At 49.0% G+C, this 12,717-nt stretch overlaps 1 protein-coding gene across 1 annotated transcript in view; it reads left to right on the top strand.

The window, feature by feature from the left end:
* The window catches only part of INPP5D (inositol polyphosphate-5-phosphatase D), a 137,809-nt gene that overhangs the window by 58,600 nt on the left and 66,492 nt on the right, over positions 1 to 12,717 (top strand). Inside the window, exons 3-5 of the mRNA XM_027967486.2 lie at positions 1,347 to 1,497; positions 3,853 to 4,027; positions 8,193 to 8,333. Coding sequence (XP_027823287.1) covers positions 1,347 to 1,497; positions 3,853 to 4,027; positions 8,193 to 8,333 — 467 coding nt within the window. The remainder of the gene's footprint in view (positions 1 to 1,346; positions 1,498 to 3,852; positions 4,028 to 8,192; positions 8,334 to 12,717) is intronic.

The raw sequence follows: 12,717 nt of genomic DNA, 5'->3' as shown, positions 1-12,717 counted from the left end.
CATACTCAAACACACAGATGTGCCCTCTATACATGTATAGATTTATGCATGTATGCATTGTACTACACACACAAATCCATGTGGAGAGAGACGGAGAGGCCAGTGTGGAGCCTGAGTAAAGGGGAGAGACAGAAGCGGAATCTCTGAAGGCAAACACATCCTCATCACGACTTGGCGTTACCACCAGGAGCAGGGCTCAAGGACAGGTCCTGGTCCATTTCCGATGTCTTCCCTCCCTTACACTGTCCACTTTGCCCTCTGTGTGTTGGTGAGGGGAGGCAGTCTTCTGTGTTTTTGGCTGGGCCAGTGGGGAGACAGTGGTGCATATTCCCTGGGATGGAACACCAAGTGGAAGTGGATCAGGGAACTGGACAGGGAGGATAGGCAGGACACTGGGGCATGCTGGGTTAGGAGCCATAGGGTACAGTATCCAGGAGACCCTAAATATCCTGCCCGCAGTTCTTCATCCTGCCCGCAGTTCTTCATTCTGCCCGCAGTTCTTCACCCAGCCCTGCTGCCTGCCGACCTGGGGGTGGTAATCACAGAGGCACCTTCGTGTGGGCGGGGCCTCCTCATGGGCAGGGCCTGGGTGGGAGACAGCGGCTGCAGCCGAACTTGAGTTTCCAGCTGGAGCCATTGAGCAAGAGATAAGGAGACCTGGCCCCAGGGCATTTGAACAACCCAGAATTACCCTCCATGGGCCCTGTCATTAGCAACAGAGATACAAATCAGGGAAGACTTTTGTGCTGCCTTGACCATTTTCTGAGTTTTGGTAAAACAGAATCATGTCAAATGAAAAACGTAAAATAAAACAATTGCTAGAATAGAATTTTCCCCGTATTTAAAAATTAATGCTCTTGGGAGAGGAGGGTTAATAACTCCCCCTACCAAACACACACACACACACACACACACACACACACACACACACACACAAATACACAACAGTACAGAAAAACTATTCTAAACTATTGAAAATATGTCTCTTGGGGTTGTGGGACTACAGATGATTTTTTTAATTATGTATTTAAGATTTTTTCCATAAAGAAAATGCATTATATCTGCAACATAATACTTTTTAAAAGAAAAGTGTTTTTTAAAACCGAAAGAAAAAAAAAATTTTTTTTAACTGTTCTATTTGTGCCTTTTGCAGACTGGCTGTTAGGGGCTACTGGATACAGGCTGTGAGGGTGTGGGCATGGTGGCCAGGCCCTGTGTGGGAGCCCAGAACTTTTTCTGGATTGTGGTCACTCCCTCGGGCTTGTCGATCTCTGCTGCAGGTGGCCTTTGTGGTTGGCTGGTGTTCCAGTCAGTTCAATGTGCTTCTGTTTGGGATTTGACCTCAGGCATCCGAAGGCGTCCCCATGAGATTCTTCACCAAGCTGGACCAGCTCATCGAGTTTTACAAGAAGGAAAACATGGGTTTGGTGACCCACCTGCAGTATCCCGTGCCCCTGGAGGAGGAGGACACGGGAGACGAGCCAGAAGAGGAGACAGGTAGGAAAGGACGGAGGGAAAGTGCCCTGGGTCCCTGCCATCTGAGTCCTGTGCTTAAGTTCTGGGGTATCTCTCCAACTTCAGGTGCTTGTAGATTAGATGGGTCTGGTTATCAGAGGGGGTTGACACGGTGGTTAAAGACCTGTTAGGAACACAGGCTCTGGGGTCAGGCAGACCTAGGTCAAACTTCCTGCTCCCCATCTTCTTAGCTGTGTGACCTTGGATGAATTACTTAACCTCTCCTAACCACAGACTGCTCTTAAAGAGACACTAAAAATCGTGTCTACCTCTCGGTGTCATCAAATGAGTCAATGTAGATCCCAGAGCCTAGTACACAGTAAACACTCGATGCTGTTAAAATCATTGTCAAAATAATTAGCTGAACTTTGCTATAAAGAGGAGGGAGGAAGAGATCATTGCACCAAACTGGAAGGATGAGAAAGGTGTTTCATGAGAGTATCATTAAAACAAAACAAAAAAAAAGGTACAGCCCCTGAAAGGTATCTGAGAGTCAGTGCTGCTGCTTTAGCGGTGGAGTGACAGACACACAGGCGAGAGTCGGACAGAGGCAGTGCAGCCAGGGAGCCACCCTTCTCTTCCCCTCAAATGTTCAGGTCCTAAAAGAAACCCCTGAGATACATAACTGAGACTCTCAACCGGTCAGGGCTCCCTCTAAGTCCCAGGTCCCAGGGCCTGGAACCAGCAAGACCCCTGGGGGTCTCCCCACAAGGACAGACGAGACCAGAGGTGCCGAGGTCCCCGGCCTGGCTCCTCCTGTCCCCGGCTGCTCCCAGCCGTCCATTGGGCGTCCCTTCCCCCACCTCTGCGGGCCCCCTTTCCATTGCCCCCCTGGAGACTCACCTCGAGCAATTGCACGATGCCTCGGCGGCCTCACCAGAGGGCCAGCTCTGAACAGCCACCTGCTCCTGGAGGTGAGGCCCAGCCAGAGTGTGTTCAAAGGTGCTCAGGTCTGCAGGGGCTGAGGGGGACAGCTCACAGGCCGAGGCAGCTGGGTTCCTTCTCGCCTCCCCCGGCCCAGAAAGAGGCGCCCTCGGCTGTGACATAGCCAAAGATGACATGTCCACCGTGAGTCTGGGGCCAGGGCTGTGCCTGGGGCCGTGTGGTATCACCCAGCGGTACCCAGGAGTCCAGGCTGGGCCTTGACACTGAGATGCCATCCTGCAGAAATGCCCTCTGCATTCCCCCTCACACACCACCCAGTTTCTTCCCCTCTGGGCGTGGTGGTCTAGAAAAAGACCCCGACACTAGAGAAAGGCCTCCCTGAAAGAACTGGAAAAAGAAGCACAATCTCACGATGGCCGGCTCCCCTTCCCCAAGCAAGGCCCTATTGTAGGCTTGAAGCGGAGACTCCCCACACCCACCCAACCCTCCCCCCCCCCCACCCCACCCTGCCCCCGCCAGTCCAGTCCAAGGTGTCAGACTTGGCTCAGGTCTCCTCAAGGTGCTGCGTGCCCCCGTGGGGCTCTAAACAGACTCATGACCCTTGATAGAACCCAGGCCAGGTGAGGAAGTCAAGGGCTCATCCTCCCCCAAGGACGTCCCGGGGGGAGGTCTGTGGCCAGGCCCCTGAGGGTGGCCATTCTGTGTGGGGAGAGGCTGGGACAAGATGTCACAGGCCCAGGGGCTCAGGACTCACCCCTCCCCCCAATCTCTGCTACGTGCAGGATGGAAGTTTTCCCTGGTGAGTGGGCCCCCCAATCTCTGCTACGTGCAGGATGGAAGTTTTCCCATTGAGTGGGCAGGAGCCCCATCTCCCAAGCCGAGTCTGGTCACTTGGGTGGAGGGAGCCCCTCACTCTCTTCCGTTGTCTCTGAGCATCTGGAGGGATAGAGAAGGAAGGATGGAGACTGGAAAGTCCAGAGAAAAGGGGGCCTGGGTGGGAGTGTGGCGAGGCCCTGCCTGCTCCCTGCCCCACTCCTCCCGTGATGGGAACCCAGTGTCAGCCGGTCCAGGGCCCCTGCTCTGCCCCACAGCCGGCTGGCCTGCTGAGCCGCTAAGGCGGCTGATTCCACCCATCCAAAGCCAGCAGCCCTGCCCGGCATGCCAATCTTATCCCAGCAGGTGTTTGCAGAGCATCTCAATGGGACTCACTCTGTGCTGGGCCCCGGGTCAGAGGCCACCAAGACCTGTCCTTGGTCAGCTCCCCCAGAGCTGGCAAGGGAGCAAGGACGGAAAGGGACAGAGTGGGCATAGGCGGGTCTGTGGCTGGGTGCCTGGCCTGGACCCCACGTGACGGGAGGGTGGGGAGATCACCAACAGAGGGCGTGGGAGGGTGGAGATGCTGAGGGAGGGTACACTCGGCCCAGACGGCTCTCCTGCTCTTGTCTTGGGTAGAAGGGGCCATGTCTCCGCCCGAGTTGCCACCCAGAAACATCATCCCTTTATCTGCGGGGCCATGCGAGGCTAAGGAGGCCCCTGCTTCCATGGAGATCCCTCGAGCTGCCGAGGTCGGCCGGCCGAGCCTCTCAGAGACACTGTTCCAGCGACTGCAGGCCATGGACACCAGTGGGTGAGTCTCACCTGGCGGGCCCCACGACACCCAGGCAGCTCATCCTGTGCTTCCCTCCTGGGGGTGCCCCTTCCACCCCAGGACAGGGTATCATGGAGCCCACTGGCCTCCCAATGGTGGGTCTCTAGTTCTCAGGGTGGCTCTGACCGAGTGGGCACTGAATGGCCCTGCCCAGATGCTCCGTGTCCACCAGGCCCCAGGGCAGGAGCTGATTCTGGAGTGATGGACGATTCTGTGCTGCAAATGGCATGGGCCTGCTCCAGACTCCGGGGCCTAGGCTGTGATTCCCTGGCCGGGGCCTCCCATGAACTCACATGACATCTATTCCCATCCCAAACACCTCTCCCTGATTCAGATGGTCCCAGCAGCGGAGATGCCTGCACTGCAGCCTGGACCTGCTCTGGGCCTCGTGCAAAGGTGGCCACCATCCTTGTCACCAGGAGATGGGCCAGAGCAATAGTCCATGGGTGGTGTGAACTGTGAGGTCTGCACAGGGTACTGCTCCTTTCTTTGCAGTGGAAAGTGTTATGGAAAGTGGAAAGTGTTCAGTCATGTCCGACTCTTTGCGACCCCATAGACTATAGCCCGCCAGGCTCCTCTGTCCATGGGATTCTCCAGGCAAGAATACCAGAGTGGGTTGCTATGCCCTCCTCCAGGGGATCTTCCCGACCCAGGGATCAAATCCAGGTCTCCTGCATTGCAGGCAGATTCTTTACCATCTGAGCCACCAGGGAAGCCTGTGGAAGGTAGGAGAGGCAATCCTTTCACCAGTTTGTTTCACTTGCCCTGATCCAGGGTTCTCAGGATCTGGTCCCATGGGTGGCACCAGACTCGTCCATGTCAGTTGAGGTCCCACAGCTCCTTTGCCCCCTTGGCAGGTTCAGGCTGGATGATGCGAGGTGGCAGTATTGCCTGGGAACGATGTTGGTTATTTTGCCAATCAGAGGCCCTGACTTTAGCACAGGCCAAAGGATGGCTTCCGCAGGGAAGACTCTCTATGAGGGGAACTGTGTCCCCAACACCGAGTATGTCACCTGCTTCTAGTCAAAGCTCCTAGATCTGTGTTCAGTGAATGAATTAGCACACAGTCATTTCCACGCATTAATCATTTCAAAACATTTTTTTGTTTCCTTATGAGAAAAAGTCCCCCCAAATACTATGCTATTGGCAGGGCTCATGCAACATCTCCAACTTGAAAGCTTCATTTATGACACCCAGGGCTGCTCCCCTGCCATCTGATTTGGCAAAATACAAAGGGAAGGCCTGAAGGAACGCACAAGCCGCTGGTTGCTAAGATACCTGGGGTTTTCCTATTTCCACCTTGACATATCCTCTAGTTCTCCAGGCCTACCAGGCTATAATCTCTGCACCCTCCTGGAATTCCTCGTTCTGTTTACCAAGAAGCTAAATATGCTCTAAATATGTTGATTCATTATCATGATCATTCTGATATGTGTTTCTGCATAACAAATACTTATTAAAAGAGTCCATGCAGAGCCCATTGTTTTAGTTTCCTTGAGGCTCTATTTCTTGGAGGTTTTAGGTGCCAAATGCAGTGCAGTCCCTGAGGAAATAGGCAACGATGCTCAGTGGTGCCCCTGCTGCCCAGCTCCTCCTGACTCCTCCATGCGTTCTCTTAGCTGTATCTCCTTATCAGTTCCTCCTCTCTAGGGACATGTCTTCTTAAGGGACCCAGGGCCCAGTGGGGCAGGACGAAGTGTTCAGCCGAGCCTCCAGGCAGCTCCTGAGATGGGGTGGTGGGGCCAGCTGAGGGCTAGTGAGCCCAGGAGGTGGCCCTCTATGATGTGTTGTTGTTGTTTAGTTGCTGACTCATGTTCGACTCTTTTGTGACTCTTTTGGGACGGTCTACATGGGCTGTAGACCGTCAGACTCCTCTGTCCTTGGGATTTCCCAGGCGAAAATACTAGAGTGGGTTGCCATTTCCTTCTCCTCCAGGGGCCCAGGAATCGATCTAATGTCTCCTGCATTGCAGGCAGATTCTTTACCATGGAACCAGCTAGGAAGCCCTCTTTGGTGACTTCTCAGTTAACAGACAGCCTTGGCACTTGCCTAAAACTTCTGCTTAGAGATGGGCCTGTGCAGGTGGAACACACCGGAGGGACCATGGTGCCTGCCCTCAGTTCTCTTCTGGGCACGAAAAACTAAGATTCTGCCTCGTGGTTGCAAGTGAATCTATGTTGCTTGTGAAAAACCTTTGTACACAGAGGACTGCCTTTAGATTATTCTTAATTATAAGGCAAACTGCACAGTCTTTTGTGCAAGCTAATTAGATCTAATCAGTTAGATCATAGTTAATACAAGGTTTGGTTTGTGGTTTAGTCACTAAGTCGTGTCCGACTCTTGTGACCCCATGGACTGTAGCCTGCCAGGCTCCTCTGTCCATGGGATTCTCCAGGCAAGAATACTGGAGTGGGTTGCCATTTCCTTCTCCAGGGAATCTTCCCGACCTAAGAATCGAACCCAAGTCTCCTGCACTGCAGAAAGATTCTTTACCAACTGAGCTATGAGGGAAGCCCAACTACTGAGTAAAATCAACTTTCTCTGATAAACAGAGTCTACATCTTTATGTCAACACTTTTCAACAACATGTTTAACAGACATAACTTCCTAAAGCAAATACTGATGATCTCAAAGTTACAAGTCAACAGGCGTGAAAACTGTTGCTATAGGAGAGATTTGTCCTTTTTAGTAAACCAGACTGAGGCAGAAACTGGATCAAGACACAGAATGAGTATAGATTAAACTTAAATATTATGAAGACTGGTATGTGAATAGTTACTAACTTTAAATAAGTCAAAATGGCTAATCCACATCTTTTCAATCTTAAGAGCAACAACCTTTCATTCTTTCCAGGATCCTACAGGAAAAAAAAAACAAAAAACCATAACCTCTAGTCTCACCTTGATTGCATGTCAAGGCTGGAGCACAGCTATTTAAGGCCTGCATGAATTTTTTCACACGTGTAAATCGACCTCCTTAAGCCCCTCCCCTACCCCACCCCATTTCCTTGTTTGTGGAATAGGAATAATAGTAATGTCTGCCTCATGACATTGATTTGAGGATTAAAGGAGAAGATGCAGGACTTCCCTGGTGCTCCAGTGGCTAAGACTATGTGCTACCTGTGCAGAGGGCCCAGGTTCAATCCCTGGTCAGGGAGCTCCATCCCACATTCTGCACCTAAGAGCCCACACGCCAAACGTGAAGATCCCAAGTGCTGCAACGAAGACCTGGCATAGCCAGATAAACATATAAAGATTTTTTAAAAAAGGAAAATGACCATGAAATGGTAAACAGAGTGACTAGTATGGTATGTTCAGAGCATACTTGCTCTGATTACAATGTTCATTATTATAGGAACAAAAATTCAATGTTTAAAAATTATCCAGAAAAAAACCCGGTGCTGGGAGATGAAATGTAGAGGTGTGATCAGCCTCGGGGGTGGCCCTGGTGCGATGAGGCCTGGGCTCTGCCTCTGCTGGGCTGTCCTGTGCAAGGATAGGTCCTGACTCAGGCCCACGTGCTTCATCCAGAAGCTGAAAGGGACTGAACCCGACTGGGAGCAGGGGTTGGAGCCCAGCGCCTAGGCTATCACTACCATGCCCCCAGCCCCATCGCTCATCACAGAGACTTCCCCTCAGAGCCTCAGATGACCGGGAACCCCCTCGACACAGAGCTCCAAGTGGCCTTTGGCCATGAACTTGGGAATTGGTCTGTGAGCTGGAGCTATTTGCCTTCTCTAGACTAGAGCATCCCTCAGCCCTTAGATTCTGTCTTTAGGAATAGATGAAGCAGGAAAGCAAGTCCTCTGTACATTTTCAGAGCTCTTCTGTCTCCTTGTCAAAGGATAAAGATTCCTATCCCCAGCCAGTAGAGTATGGCTCCCTTCCACGTACCAGAAAAGCCTTTATGGGTGGGTTAAGAGGGAGCCTGCTGTATGGGCCCTTTATGTGTGTCTGACCTGTTCTCCATCCCTTCACTGAGACCCAGGGAGCCTGTCCAGGTTCAGGAAACGGTTCTCCTGGAGGCTGGTGTCTCAGCTGCAGGCTCTGAGAATACAGATGTCTTCTTCTACCTGTTACTGTTGGTGTCTATGGCTAAAGGAACTGAAAAAACCATGTTGTCATTTCTACTTTTATCCCCTCAGGATTCCAGAAGAGCATCTGAAAGCGATCCAAGATTATTTAAGCACTCAGCTGTCCCTGGACTCAGATTTTGTCAAGTCGGGCTCCAGCAGTCTCCCTCACCTGAAGAAACTGACCGCGCTCCTCTGCAAAGAGCTCTATGGGTAATAGCTGCCCAGTGGGGGTGGGAGGGGACCAGGAACCAGCTCATTAGGGTGAGCCCCGCACTTGGCCCAGCTGTCACTTGGGATAATTGAGCAGTCGGTAGGACTTAGAAATCTGTGGTTGCTGGAGGTTTTGTTTTCATGGTATTTGAACTTGGTGGTGGCTGCATTTGAAAAAAAAGAAAGAAAGAAAGTTAATTTGAGGCCAGTTGCCATGGGAAGGGGTGGGCGGAAGTACACGGCCAGCCCTTCCACACTTGCTCAGGATGTGGTGGTTAAGGCTTTCGCTGCTACTTGTCCTTCTTGCTGCAGCCAGCACATTTGATAAGCACATAAGGTCACCAAGGGGAGATAAATTAAAGTCAGCCCTTCACTGTGTGGGTGGTGATGGCCCAAGATTGCAGTGGTGGCAGGTTTTTAAAGTGAGCCGATTCACCAAAATGCCAGTGTTCTGCGAATGAATTCACTGAAGGACGGATTGGTAAAAATTCCAATTCCTTTCCTTGCTTTAATTTCATTACCATTAAAATTAACAGTGAAGGACAGGGAAGCCTGGCATGCTGCCATCCATGGGGGTTACAAAGAGTCAGACACAATTAACAAAAACAAAAATATCTTAAATATTGGGAACAAAATTAAGACGGATATGCTATATGAAGAAATGACCAAAAAAATTACTTTAAATACTTGAAAAAATTGACAATAACATTTTAAAGCATCTGAAAGAAATTACAAAGACCCAAAACAATCCCATGGCAAATGAAAGGTCAGCATTTTTGTTGGAAAAATAGCATTTCATGGGGGTGAGGTTTTATCAGCCTCTACTCTGTGTTTTATTACATAAACATCAGTTTCAAAATTCTTTTGTCAGTTTCTCTGGTGCCCTATCTATCTTCACTTAGTTAATATGCAAAAAAGAATCTTTCATCATCAGTAATCAAATTGAACCTTCCTTTTAAAGGCTCTTAAAAGCACAATCAGTACATTTGGTACATTCAGCAAATAATTTCTTTGACAAATTGAGCACTCATCAAATTGCCCAGTCAGGTTTCATTTCAATGAATTGGCTTTCAACTAATGCAGTTTCAGCCTTTGGACCCAGAGCCATCATTTTTGTAGATTTCCACGGAAAGCTATTTCTCCATATGATGCTGTTGTTATAAATTGTTAATTACTAGGAAACACACACACAGCACTTCCTTTTTAAGAAGCACGATTTCATGATGGCTGGTAGCAAGCTTAATATTTCTGCTCCACTGGAGATCCTGTCCTTTACCGCTTCCTTGTCCAGGAGGGGCTGTACCTTTCAGTGTCTCCATAAGCTTCACATAGCCACTCAGCACCTCTGCCCAACACTGCTGTGCTTGCTGGGCTTTCCCAGAATCTAGTCACCTCACCCTTGCGGTGACAGCAGCTTCCTCAACTCGGCTAGCTCTCTAGGTTTCTACTCCTTTATTTACTGGAGAGTTAACTTCGAGTTAGAAGCAGAGACATTGTGATGTTCTAAATCCTGTACCTCCACTTGTTTGTCTTTGCTTCATAGGCAAAGTGATAGTCAGGCTTGGAGATGCAATTAGGGATGCAATTTTAGAAAATCTGAGGAACCAGATGGCACTATGGTAAGAATCCATCTGCCAATGCAGGAGATGCAAGAGATGCGGGTTCAGTCCCTGGTTGGAGAATATCCCCTGGAGGAAGAAATAGCAACCCATTCTAGTATTCTTGCCTGGGAAATCCCATGGACAAAGGAGCCTAGAGGGCTACAGTCCATGGGGTCACAAAGAATCAGACACGACTGAGCGACTAAACAACAACCACCCGTGTGCTATCTGGCAACACTGGCAGGAACCACATCACGCAGGCCTCCCAAGGCCAGGTGGAGATTTTCAGCATGGTGCTGTAATCTGAGTCAGGGCTTTGGAGACTGGATCTTAGGAGGCAGACCCAAAGCAGCAGACAGCTGGGAGCTGCATAATGTAAGGCTGGCCCACAAGAAAGGAAGTCAGAGGAGGCATGGATTTGCTTTGCATTCTGCTGAGTCCTGGGTTTGGACAGTGTCTGGCATACAGGAACAGCTGATAGATATTAGTTAAATGACCTGATGGTTGGGAGAATGTGGGCGCTGAGGGCTGGTGTGCCCTAGGCGGGAGTGGATTGGTGGAGCTGGCAGATGGATGTAGGGTCAGGGGAAGGTCAATCAAGGGTGATCCCTAGATTTTCAGTGCAAGAAGCTGAGTGGTGGGTGATGCCAGTTACTCAGATGGGGAAAGTCAAGGAGGAAAGGGTTGAGGAGGATCATCTTTGTCTGAACTGCCATTGGCTTGAAGTGCTATTAGATATCCTGTGGGCGGAGCCATCAATCAAGGATTTAGTTCTAGAAGTTAGATCCCAGGAGACCTCAGGGTTAAGGGTATATACATCTGGGAGTCATAGGCATGCAGTGGGCACTTGAAGCTGGGAGACACATGGGGTAGGTCCTCGCAGCGGGGAGTGCACACGGAGGGGAAGAGGGCAGGGGCAGATACTGAGAGGTGGGTGGAGGAGAAGGACCTGGAACCGGGGGCTGAGGATGGAGCCGAAGGTAGCAGATTTGTCTGCTCAGACCACCCGGCCCAACACAGACACCGGGGTGAGGATGGGAAAGTCAGAGAACCAAGGAGTGAGAAACAGTGCAGGAGCCTCCCCCGCAAAAATGTCATGGCAATGTCACTGCCTGCAACTGAAAGAGCCTCAGCAACACAAAGGCTCTAGGGAGATTTGTAACCCTAAGTTAGACCATCTAGAACCAGACAGAAACTTTTGCAGAGAAAGAGAACAAAAAGTTAAGTCTCCAGAGTCTGGAAATACTTGGTAACTCCTGAAATGGAGAAACAAGAAGAATTATAAGTAGGATTTTAAAATAACAGGTCAAAGTGTGGGAGAGGGTGTTTTATCAATTAAGTAAGGATTTTAATAAAGAAACCAACCAACCAGACAAAAATACATCATCATTAAAACTGCTTCTTTGGAGGCCATAAAATAAACCCACAGTTCTCAAAGCAAATTTATAAAACAAATCACAAAACACAGCAGTGTCAGGGAAGCATATATATATATATATATATATATATATATATATATACACATATACATACACACACACACACACACACACACACACACATATATATATATATATATAACAAGGGAGGACTAGATAAGCACCTGCAAAGAATGTGTGGTTAAAAAACAATAGTCTTTGGAAAGAGGGCATAGAGATTCAACTTATAGCTGGTAGGGCAGGCTCTCCAAGAAGCAGGAAAAAAATGATGCTTATCTGATAAGTAAATATATATTTTTTAAAAGTTTTCAGGCTTATAAAGGAGCTAAATCTAGGTATTGAGAAGCCTTATAATGATCCAGTCACAGAACAACCAAACAGGAGTACTGTAACCTCTTTTTACAATCTTCAAAGCCACAAGCAAAGATGAATTCAGAAAGTAATTACGAATAGCACCATTACTTTTCAAAATTATGATACTTAATATTATTCATACTCTTTGATGACATGATAAAAATGCTGAAGCAGCATCTCCAAGAAGACTACTGATTTCTCCTTGGGATTAACTGAACATAGATATCCTTCAAAAGCCTAAGGAGTCTTCGCCAATTTAAAAAAATTGGTAAAAATGTACTAATCACATGCCTTCCCTTCAGAAAGTTTCCAAGAATTTTTTTCCAGAAATGTTAGTGTGCTGGTGATCCTAAAAATAAGAACCCAGCAGCCTACTGAGCAGCTGGATATGAATACACCCAAAACAGAAGTGTCCATTCTGTGTTCCCAGAACGCAGAATGATGATGAAAATAGAGATAACAAAACTAGCCACAACCATCTGGGTGCTTTTAGACCATCTCCTAAATCACAGTGGAATTAAGGAAGGCACTTCATGCAATGATAGCCTGCCTGGGAGAGGTTTGGAAACCCAGAGGAATCAAGCCTCTGTATATCAGAGCTCCAGGTGATGCAGCCGAAACACTACTGGAGGAAAAGCCAAAGATTTGAATGCTCTGTTACAGAAACGGGGTGGGGTAGAATAATAAGTGAAACATACAAACTTAATCCAGGCTGTCAGTCTTCTGAAGGCATCATGGGCCATATCCTGATTGCACAGATATTGCCACAGTCAAGCAAAGTACTGGAAACGGTAATCTGTTCAATGTTGGTGAATAAAGATTGAGTGTGTGCCAACTATGAGCCCAGGCTTCCCAGGTGGCGCTAGTGGTAAAGAACTCACCTGCCAATGCAGGAGACACAGAGACTTGGGTTCGATTCCTGGGTTGGTAAGATCCGCTGGAGGAGAGCATGGCAACCTACTGCAGGGCTCATGCTTGGAGAATCCCATG

Source organism: Ovis aries, chromosome 1 (genome assembly GCF_016772045.2).
Source record: "Ovis aries strain OAR_USU_Benz2616 breed Rambouillet chromosome 1, ARS-UI_Ramb_v3.0, whole genome shotgun sequence".
NCBI lineage: Eukaryota > Metazoa > Chordata > Mammalia > Artiodactyla > Bovidae > Ovis > Ovis aries.
This window is presented reverse-complemented; position numbering and strand designations above follow the sequence as displayed.